The sequence below is a fragment of the Centruroides sculpturatus genome, unplaced genomic scaffold (assembly GCF_000671375.1).
Source record: "Centruroides sculpturatus isolate CEXI.00-Female unplaced genomic scaffold, Cexi_2.0 scaffold1142, whole genome shotgun sequence".
Lineage (NCBI taxonomy): Eukaryota > Metazoa > Arthropoda > Arachnida > Scorpiones > Buthidae > Centruroides > Centruroides sculpturatus.
In genome coordinates, this window is record NW_019385483.1 from 220804 (window position 1) to 232431 (window position 11628).

General features: G+C 32.7%; 2 protein-coding genes across 5 annotated transcripts in view; one reads left to right on the top strand and one right to left on the bottom strand.

Annotated features, from left to right (window-relative positions):
* The window catches only part of LOC111639397 (alpha-tocopherol transfer protein-like), a 247341-nt gene that overhangs the window by 188007 nt on the left and 47706 nt on the right, over positions 1–11628 (bottom strand). The window lies entirely within an intron of this gene.
* LOC111639398 (alpha-tocopherol transfer protein-like) overlaps positions 1–11628 on the top strand; it is a 29354-nt gene that overhangs the window by 1864 nt on the left and 15862 nt on the right. For 2 of the 3 annotated variants that reach the window (XM_023385284.1, XM_023385282.1), the window contains exons 2-4: positions 1184–1290; positions 2912–3154; positions 6088–6281. In XM_023385284.1, the coding sequence (XP_023241052.1) occupies positions 1194–1290; positions 2912–3154; positions 6088–6281 (534 nt within the window). In that variant the 5' untranslated portion in view covers positions 1184–1193. Of the gene's footprint in view, positions 1–1183; positions 1291–2068; positions 2130–2911; positions 3155–6087; positions 6282–11628 lie in introns of all 3 variants that reach the window. The other variant, XM_023385283.1, reaches the window with a different exon arrangement.

Sequence of the window (11628 nt, forward strand, 5' to 3'; positions counted from 1 at the left end):
TTAAACATTAGAGCCTGAGAACAAAAAAAAACTCTATTGTGCAACTTTGTTTTGTACCCGAGATCTGTGAAAATGCATAAGTTATAGGAATAATCTTTTAATTTCTTGGAATGTTTTACTCTACAAAATTGTTAATTCGAAAGTTGATGAAAAATGAGTTACAGTACAGTATATCATTTTATCCACACAGTAAGGCTAAATGTGTGTATAATGACACGTAGTGCCATCTCTTATCAGACTTTATTTACAGATTTTATTTTTTAACCTAATTTTTTGCTAAAAATTTTTGGAAAGTTTAAAAAAGTATATTGTCATAAGGAATAAACACATATGCTAAATCCTTAATTCCTTCTCTCTCCCTACATGAGAGGAATTTCGAAAAAAAAACCTTCTTAGTGTACAGTACATTCATATAACGTATCATAACTGTATACCAAATTTTTAATTATTATTATAGTTATTAATCCATATCGATTATATTATAAGATTCTGTATGTTAATAACGAGTAAAATATTCATTAAGTCCGACTACACTGGAGATATGACACAAGACCCTTTCTATGTGACTTCCCTATTGACCTTTAATCAAGTGGGGAGTAGGGGAGATATTTGACAACTTGGACTCCGACTCCCCAGCCCTAGTTAAAACTGAATTAAAAAATATTTCTTCTATTAGCAAGCTGTTTAAAATAATTACTCTATTATATAAAAGGTAATCAGAATTTTCTTCATCGAAATAAATTCAGAATGTCAGTTTATATAATATTCTGCATTTTAAAAATAATCTGTTGTATAACTGCGAATAAATTATTTTGTTTATATAACGCAAAGTGTATATGAAAGTAACCGGTTAACACGTAACTATGACCTTAAAAAGATATATAGGATATAACATCCAATATAATGAGCATCTCGATAAAACTAGATATTCTAGTTACTATTTCTACTTTAAAGTTGCTTTTGTAAAGGAAAACGTAAGTAGAAGTGTGTTAATATTAGTTATTTATTACAATTATATGTAGGAATATTTAATATGTATTATTTAATATTTCACAAAGAGTATTGAACAGACTGAGGGTGAAGTTTTCGTCTACATATGTTACTTATGACTGAAAGAGATTCTTATTCAGAAAAATATGTATGATTATTAAGTAAACATTTAACATATTGTATTTTTAAATAGATAGCCGTAAATGAGTGGAATGAAGATAAAGGATTTGATATTTGAGGAAGAAAAAGAAGAATTTCCTTGGGACGAAAATGCCTTGAAATCTTTCAAAAATCTTATCAGTAAGTTGATATCGTTTTAATTGTTAGAACATAACAAATAAAATCGATCTCGTGGTTGAAGTTTTCCAAAAGCTGCCTTAGGTCATAAGTTTATATATATTCTATTCTAATACCTAACGGAGGAACGATTGCGGATTTCCAACAGTTATTTAGCTTTTTACACTTTGTTAGAAAAATAAAAGGACTTTCTATACTCCGTTAATTCACTCCAATCTCTTATTCACTGATTTAACCAAAAGTGTTCAATATCAACATGTAATAGGACATTCTTGTTGATTGTGTGAGTCCATGGTAAAGAAAAAGTCATGGATATTCAATTTAATCATACTTAAAAATTATTAATGATTTAAACCATTTATACCTCTATGTTCTCTTAGAAATTACTGTTCTAGTCTACTTAAAACTTGTTTTTTAAATCGACTTATTGAGCTGGTGTAATTTCTGATTAGCTAATAGAAAAGATCTTAGTCAAAAGTCAAAACAAAATATATTTAATTTTGCCTATACCTTCTGTGTTTTAGACCTAAACGCCCTTCCTCAGCAAGTTTGAAATATTCTATAAAAATTCTTAAAAGATTTTTTTAAAAACAATAACAGTATTGTATCCGACAATGTTATTTAACATAAAATTACTTATTGATCCTTATAGTGTACAATTAATACAACACTAATACAGACGTAAAGTATCTGTAAAAAAGTCGTAACATAAGTTCTTTTTAAAATATTCTTGTATAAAAAGATAAAATTTATTAAATAATTGAAGATTTTNATATTTGAGGAAGAAAAAGAAGAGTTTCCTTGGGACGAAAATGCCTTGAAAACTTTCAAAAATCTTATCAGTAAGTTGATATCGTTTTAATTGTTATAACATAAAAAAATCAATCTCTTTGTTGAAGTTTTCCAAAAGCTGCTTTAGGTCATAAATTTATATCTAAACTATTCTATCTTTAACGGATGAACGATCACGTTACTGCGGATTTCCAACAGTCATTTAGCTTTTTACACATTGTTAGAAAAAGTGGAGGACTTTCTACGCTTCTTCATTTCACTTTAATCTCTTATTCGCTGATTTAACCGAAAGTCTTAAATCTCAACATTCAATAGGACATTCTAGTGGATTGTATGACTCCATGCTGAAGAAAAAAGTCATGGATATTCAATTTAATCATACTTAAAAAGAGTTAATGATGTAAACCATTTATACCTCTAAGTTCTCTTAGAAATTACTGTTAGTATCCTTGTCCTCTTAAACCTTATCTTTTAGTAGGACTTATTGCACTGGTGTAATTTATGATTAGCAAATAAAAAAAATCTTAGTGAAAAGTCAAAAGAAAATAAGTAATAACAGTGGAAAATAATTTTCCACTGTTATTTCTTATTAGTATACTTTTCTACACGTTACGCTCTCTTTAAATGATACTTTTGAATGATTGGGAATTTTTCTTTTTACACTACAATGTACAGTACAGTATAAGCATTATGTTTGTGACATTTTTGTTTTTGAAAAATATGTGAAAACGTAACATTAATTTAAAGAATATTTTGAAAATGATTTGATCTGTTTCACAACCTAATTATGAAAACATAATAAACTAATATCTATGTTTATCATTTCTATTAGGAGAACAACGCATTACATGTCTCATGGATGACGTTTTCCTTCTCGGATTTCTACGTGCTACAGAATTCGATTTGCCAAGTTCTCTCCAGTTGCTTAAGAATTATTATAACACGAGAGTAAATTATCCGCAATACATTAAAAATCTTCTTCCTTCGAAAATGGAGGATGTTGTGAACATGAATATTTTCCAATATTTGCCAAAACCAGATCAAGACGGAAGCTATATTTGCTTTTTCCGATGTGGTAAGTAGGAATTTTACTTTCTTTTATTTTTTTTCAGAATAACAACAGAAAAAAAAAATTAACATTTTAATTGTCAGTAACCATTCAGTTAAACCGTGTTTTGCTTAGAGAGACGGCGCCAACAGTTTTCGATTGTAGGACGATATCTTGTAATATAATCGAAATAAGTTGATAATAATATTCAATAATAATAATAATAAGTGCAGAACTCAAACGGTTAGGAGTTGAAAGTTGAAATTTGGTACACAGTTAGGGTAGGCTACGTCACGAAAATATATACTAAGGAGGGATTTTTCGAAATTCATCCCCACGGAGGAGAGGGAGAGAATTACCCTAAAAAACTCGGCTTCTACTGTACTATTTTACTTGCGATTTTTTGAGAGAAATCGAACATAATTTTAGACGCATCTAAAAATTCTCTAATTTGTCTCAGAAGATGGTGAATTTAATTCTTGCACTCGTTGAAAACAAGTAAAATCGGCTATAATCTAATAATATTAATCTTCGTTATCGTTACTTTTTGCCCGATAACGCCGGGCTTATCTATTAGTTGGTTATAATTCGTAGGCAAGCAGAATGCAATTATTTTGTATATTGCATATATGCAAAAAGTATCCTTTTTCAATCGTTATATGAGAAACAGAATTGCTTCCGGGATAATTGGGCATGAATGGCTGAAGCGGTTAATGCACAAGTCAATCAATCTGGGGTTTCCGGATTGGATTTCAAGCAAATACAAGACTTTTCAAGTTAACATTATGTTTTCTATTTCCTACTACTCGGTTGCGACTGATCGACATACAAGAAATGTCCTGTTGTAGTGAAAGTCTGAAATGAATTTTAAAATATTCAGCAACGAGTAGCTTAACTGTCCCTGCAAAATTAAAAATTTTGATGGCGCCATCTTTTATGATATTACATTTTAAAAACTGTTTATACTTTTTATTACTATAAAATAACAAAAAGCTTAGTTTTGAGGATAGGAAAGCGCTTTTATGAAAAAAATTGTAAATCTTAATAACCTAAAAAAGCCCTCATTTAAATTATAACCCTACTCAAAATAAGACATACGAACCCAGGTTATCACACTACCCTATTGAGCGTTAACCACCAAAATTTAATAATATGAAAACGCACAGATTTTTGCAAACTTTCAGAAATTTTTGACAGAAAGAACAAGAATTATTAATTAATCTTCGAACAAAATAAACAAAATATGACCCCACATACAGACATCCTAATATCCATATAAACAGAAAAAACCCTCGGTAATTTTTATAATTTTTCGACGTTTCAAGATCCCGAATCCAAAAATGCAAAAATGTTGGGGGTGCTTCATTTTGTGACTAATCGCCGTACGTCCCCTCTGTTATATTTAAAACAACCAGAAAATAAGGTGCTTTCACAAAATTGAAGCATGGTTTGGTTATGGTTTGGGGTGCTTTTTCTTCATTAAGAAAATTGGATTTGGCATTCGTCACCTGTCGCATGAACAGTGGTAACTATCAGCAAGATCTGGAAAACAAATTGCTGCCATAAAAGCATAGACTCAAAAAAATTCCTCTTATTTTTCAACAGGACAATGCATCTATCCATGTATCTCGAAATACAAAACAGTGGTATGAAAATAAACGGATTAGCCAGTTTATTCTTCAGATTGCAAACGTATAGAAAACGTTTGGGGGATTTTGTTTGACTGAATTTATGACCAAAATCATCAGTACTGTATATTAATGCTGAACATTTAAAGCAATTGTCACTGCTTGAAACTCCCCTCAGGCATCGATCATAAAAACCTTGTTGATAGCATGCCAAATTGCATTTTATCAGTAAATAAGGTACGCAAATAAATTACAGGTAACCCTCGTATAACACGGCACTTCTATAGCACGGATTCACTCTAACACGGTTCGAGAAATGGGTAAAACCGTCGTACAACATGAAATGTAATAAATTTTTACGTACTTAAGTACTAATAGTTCACGAAAATTATTATTTTCGTGAACTATTTGTACTTCAGTGTGTAAATTTTCTTTTCTCGTCTCCATACACATGGTCCTTCGCGAAAATTGTTTCAATTTTGCCAGATCTCGACGCTTCTGCTTCTGGTGTTGCCAGATGTTTTTCCCTTATTCCATAAGTGCTTAGCACCATATAAGGAAATTTATAAAGATCTTTTAACTAGAAGCAAGCAATCTAAAATTACATACACTTTTTGCAAAAGGTAAAGCATGAATCTGAAAATAATGCAGAAAAATGCTCAGAGGATAACGATAACTTGCCAAAAATAAAACGCTCTCGGTTAATAGTGCTTTTAGTGATGACGAAGAAAACATTGTTTAATTTATATTAATATGTATCACTTAAGAAAATTTTAATAAAGATATTTATCTTAATTATGAAAATATAGTAGCACGTTTTTTTAATTTTTGAAACCTCCTTTTCGTACTAGTTCTTTGTTTCGCATAACACGGCAATTTTTTGGAACGTAACTATCGTGTTATACGGGGGTTACCTGTACTAAATTAAAATATTTTCTAGTTTTTGCATTCATTTACTAGTCGATTCTGTATTTTAGTGATGCTTAAAATCAGTTGTTTTACAATTTCTGACGTTTCCTGAATAAACGAAATTATAAGTTTTGACAAATTATGTTTTAATAAACCTTGAACACTATAAGATATGTAGAGATAGGTAAGATATGTGTATGTAAAATTTTTATTTATTTATTTATTTTTAACTAATTTACTTTCCCTGTACTGTACGTTTTTTATCTATTCGATTGCGAGTGAAGTTGTAATTAAAAACCACTGTTGTAGTTTCTTACTTTTATTTTTTATTACATAAATTATTAAGGTAATTAATTAATGTTCTATATTATATTAATGATAATATTACTGTATAATTATTTTTAAAACTAATTTCTTCCACAGCCAATTGGGATACGTCTGTTGCAAATGGAATTGATGTAATACGTGTTATACTGCTTATATGGGACCTTCAATTAAATTTACATCGAACTCAAGAAAATAAAATCATTTGTATCGTAGATGCCGAGGGATTCTCTCTCTCACATTTCTATAATTTCTCGCCAAGAGTCATGAGTGCTTTCGCCACACTTGCTCTTGTGAGTAGAGTTTTGTATTGTCAAACTTATATACGTTAAGTTTAATGATTTGACTATACGAAATTGTGTGACTTTTTGCCCATTTTGTTATGCGTGTGTTTGCAAATTACGTTTGCCCTTAAGGTAAATGCACAGAACAGATACATCAATCAATGCTGTAGAGGTAACGCGTTAAAATAACGATGTCGCACTGCTGTGCATGTAATAAAATGCCATCACACTCTATGTAATGTGACTATTTTTATTTGTTTTATCTTGTTTTGCTCTTTAAAGTTTTACCAAATTTTATAAATTTTACAGAGAAAACACATTACCTTTAGTTTGAAATCAGATGAATACGCTAAGAAAATGTCGAACTGTCCTTTAGAAGGGAGGGGTGTTGTAACACAAAGTGTCGTACAAGCTTCAGTTATTTCAATAAGCACGACTAAATTAATATAAGTAAACTATATTTGTTTATTTTGTGATGTCTTGTCATTTTGTCTAGGTGATAGAACCGTATTATTAACCCTAGTCTAGAGGATGTCACGATATCAACGGGCATAACTTTCATTGCTTCGTTTTTTTTTTAAATAATAAGTTACCGGAGGTCTCAAAAAAACATTTATAACACCGGCATATACAATAAATTTATCTAAATAAACGTATTTATTCATCAGTGTGAGAAAATGTAGAAAAATAAAATCGAGCAACGAGTTGCTTAGCTTTCCAGTCAACATTTGATGGCGCCATCTGTTATGATATTTTATTAAAATTTTTGTTAACTATTATAAAATAGCAAAATGCTTAATTTTGAGAGTGGAGTTGGACTTCATAAAAAGTTGTAAATGCTAATAGGTGTTTAAGGAAGTGTTCACGAGCATTTGTTTTATTGTGACATCCTTACAATGCCAGGCTGCAATGTTTAATCATGTTTCTAAGTTAAAATATTTGTTTTTCACCTGAAATTAGTAGTGTCTTGCCTGGGGATACCAAACGTATCCTGTCAGGAATGGAGTCGCGCTGGTAATCTAATTCTTTCAGTTGAATACTTTTGAATTGAAATAATCGTATATGGTTAATCGAGGCTTCATGCCCCTAAGCTATGTAAAGTTTACAGGCAGTAGTTTCTAAAAAGTTTAGGGGACTTTGAAAATCCGGTCTCCACTTTCATCTAACACCGTTTGTTCGGTATCAATCGTATTAGTTCAGAAAAAAGTGTATGCTTGGGCAGGGGGCGCGTATATAACTGTTTTTTTTAATTGGATTGGTTGTAAAAAACGAGCGAAAAAAAGACGGAAAAACATGGCGTCTACGTATTGCATGGTGTGATGACGATTTTTTATCTGTTCAACTTGTATTGGTTCAGTTTATTAAAAGTAACTAAGAGTGTTTATGCTTCGTTGTATCGTTTGTCCGGAAACATTGCGAAGGCTCACTGACATTTAATTGGTCCGTCGAGGCGGATTCTGGTGTGGTTGACGAGGGTTAAGCCTAATAGAGACATCAGCTATTTCATCCATCGACATCCAGCCGGATACCCGAAAACTTAAACAGTGAGTACCGTTTAATTTTTTCTCGGACGAAAATCAATACGACCACGTGGATAGTATAGGCATTTCGGAAACATTGGGAATTGGAGGACATCTTAAGGCGTAACGAACATTCAAGATGGAGGCACTCTTAAACAGAAGGAAGGTACTAAAGGGACGGGTAACTAGAATTGAAAACATATTAGAGGAACATGGAGTTCAACCTCTCGGTGAGGTAACGGCACAACTATATCTTAAAAAATTAAACACATTATCGGACGAAATCGATCAGTTACAACAAGACATTATTGGAGAATGTTTGGAAGACGAATTTGAGGTACATAATGCTCAATATAACACACTAATTGGTCGCGTGGAAGCCATGACCATTCGACTCATGACTGTTGAACAAAATTCAGCAACCATAAGTTCAGTACACAACAGTGCGAATGGAACAGAAGTTAAACTTCCAAGATTGGAACTCCCGGTTTTTAACGGCAAGTACGACGAATGGCTCTCTTTCCGCGATTTATTCACAGCCACTGTTCATAATAATTCTACGCTATCTAGTGCCCAAAAACTCCAATATTTGAAATCGTCAGTACGACAGGACGCCGCTTTATTGATTCAATCTATCTCCATCACGGATGGAAACTATCAGGAAGCTTGGGATACATTGTTAAGAAGATACAATCACAATCGTGAAATAATTGATTCGTACATTCAGAAGTTATTCAAGCAACCCAACATTGCACAAGAATCAGCCACTGCGTTACGACACTTACTAGATACAACTAATGAGTGTATTCGTGCACTAAAGGTATTAAAGCAACCAGTGCAACNTTTTTCCAGGAAGAAGAATTCACATTTATTATTGAACAAAAAAATTCCCAAGTCGAACTTAGACGAGAGTGACGTATATCCGGTGTGTCGAACTGTCGCCTTTTTATAGCGTCAACATCGAACTCGCTGACCAATTAGTGCTTACAGACCGTAGCACTATGCAAATGTCATGTGGCGTGATTCCCGGCCGACCAATTAGCCATCACCAACCTTCTTGGCCCCCGAAATGTTTGGTGAAGAAAATATGGCCCGCGGGCTATGATAAGTTGGACAGCGCTGAGCTAGAGCACTGGCTGTTTCCCAAACCAATATTCATTCTGGCCAATCAAGACCAACATCCAGACTTCGTCTGTCTTCACAGTCCAAGCAAATAACTGCTGCAGCACACCATGGTATTGTGCAGCCAGCATGTCCCATATGTCATGGCACACATCCAGTTTTCAAATGTTCGACATTTTTGGGAGCATCGGTGAACGAACGGAGAGATTTAGTTAAGAAGCATGAGTTATGCTACAACTGCTTAAAGCTTGGACATCCGGCAACAAAGTGTAAAGCAGGTCACTGCAAAAAATGTTCACATAAACATAACACCCTTATACATCAAGATAGGTCATATGACAGTGCAACAACCTCCAGCAGGGTTGTAGAACCAGAAGTCATGTCACACATGTCAAAGCAATCGAGTGGGCATAGACAAGTATTGCTATCCACTGCTATCATTCAAGTGAGGAATTTTCAAGGAGAACTACAACCATGTCGGGCTCTATTGGATTCTGCCTCTCAAACAAGTTTCATTACTGAACGCTGTGTTCAGCAACTTAGACTGAAGCGGAAACCATCTAACGTAGCTATTTCAGGAATTAATTCTACAGGTATTAGCACCGCGTCCAGTAGTTTATGCATTAACATAAGGGTTACCTCAAGAAAGTCAGAGGATATTTGTGTAGAAACACTAATTACTCCAAATGTGACAACAAACTTGCCGAATTTCCACTGTGACCCGTCCAATTGGTCACATATATGGGGGCTTCAATTGGCGGACCCAACCTTTCATAAACCAGGCACAATAGATATACTTTTAGGTGCAGATGTTTACAATGAGATTATTTGTCCAGGACAGTGCAAGGGACCACCAGGAACTCCTAGTGCATTGAACACAGTATTTGGTTGGGTACTATCAGGACCAATAGGTATGAACCAACAACCAGTTTCAGTCAAGGTTCATCACTGCAGTATTAATAATCAGCTAAAAAAATTCTGGGAGTTGGAAGAACTGCCTGAAATAAGACATTTAACAACACAGGAACAACTGTGTGAAACCATTTTTTATAGTACACATTCACGTGATTCAACCGGCAGGTATGTGGTTCGTCTTTCTTTCAAAAACTCCACACACAGGCTTGGAGATTCAAGAAAGACTGCCATTACACGGTTTCAACAGCTAGAACACAGGCTACAAGGGAACAATCTGTATAATCAATATAAATCTTTTTTGGATGAATACTTATCCTTAGGACATATGGAAGCAATTAGACAGGAGGAAATCCATCTCAATCCTTCAAGGACATATTATCTTCCCCATCATGCAGTGTTCAAAGACACAAGTACTACAACCAAGCTTCGGGTTGTTTTTGATGCATCGGCTAAAACTACCACAGGACACTCACTCAATGNTTTTTGCTGAAAAGTTTTTAATTAATGTAGAAATGTACTTAACGAAGCAGAGTCTGACTTTTTGAAGTTGTTATATGAGTTATGAGGTGCCAAACTGTTTAAAATATATTTTTAATTAATGTTTACTTGAACAATAAGACTGTGCCATTTCGTATCATCTGAGTTTCGCGATAAACGTGATATTGGTAGGCTGAAATAACTAAACTATTTACTGTATATGGTATTCGTATTAATGTTCGCTATATTAAAGTATTTGATTTATATAAGTACAGAGGTTATCTTACCTAGCCGTTTATCACACGGAGTGACTAATCTAATACATTAAAGAATTTTTATTCTTTTACTGTACATAATTTAAGAATTTTTTAAATATGTTATTGTGGGCAATCGATGTGACAAACTTTTATGTAAGTAGTAGTGGTTTGATTAGCACTGATCACACAATTAATTTTTCGAGTAAATTACTGTCGAATAAATTAAAATTACAAATAACTTTTAAAATTAAATTAAGATTGGAAATAAAAATTTGTCGAATGGAATTACTGTATTTCAGATCGCAAAATTAATTTTTCGATTACAAATCTTAAATTAATTAATTGTATTTTAACAAATAAGGTAAAGTTTTTGTGTTAATTATTAAATGTTTTAATATCCAAGAAAATTAAAACACGATAATTGTATGAAATAATATAACACTGAAACGAAATTATTTTTGAAATTTTTTTATTTTTTCACATAAATAGATTAAATAAGTTTATTTCATTTAAGCTTTTCCAGTTTTTTCATTCACTTTATCTAAAACATGACATATTTTTGGTCAAATTTCTGATATTTTATAAATTGAGATTACAAATAATTTGCCGAGTAATACTTTTATTATCAATACAGTAGAACCTCGAAAACTCGGCCTAATGTGGACCGAAGGGTGGCCGAGTTTGTGAAAATGCCGGGTTATCGGAAATGGGGTTAAAAAAATAAGTACGAGTGTTTCCTCAGAAAATACTGTACTGTACTTGTATGCTGTACTTATATGTATTGTTTACTTGAGAATATAATAGAGAATAAACTGCCCAAATACCCTTAAACAAAGGAAAAGCACGTCCTTTATGAAGGCATAGAGCCTTTACTACATGAAAATGAAAATTAATGAATACACTGTGTACAGTAATTTACCTGATAAGACAGACCTCAGAAAAATACTTTATGAGAGCTTTTATACTTTTATAAAGCTGTCTATAATGAAAATTAATTAACTAAGGATTTTTTTGCCCTGCCAGGGTGTGGCCGAGTTATCCGGAGTGCCGGGTTATCGAGAGCCG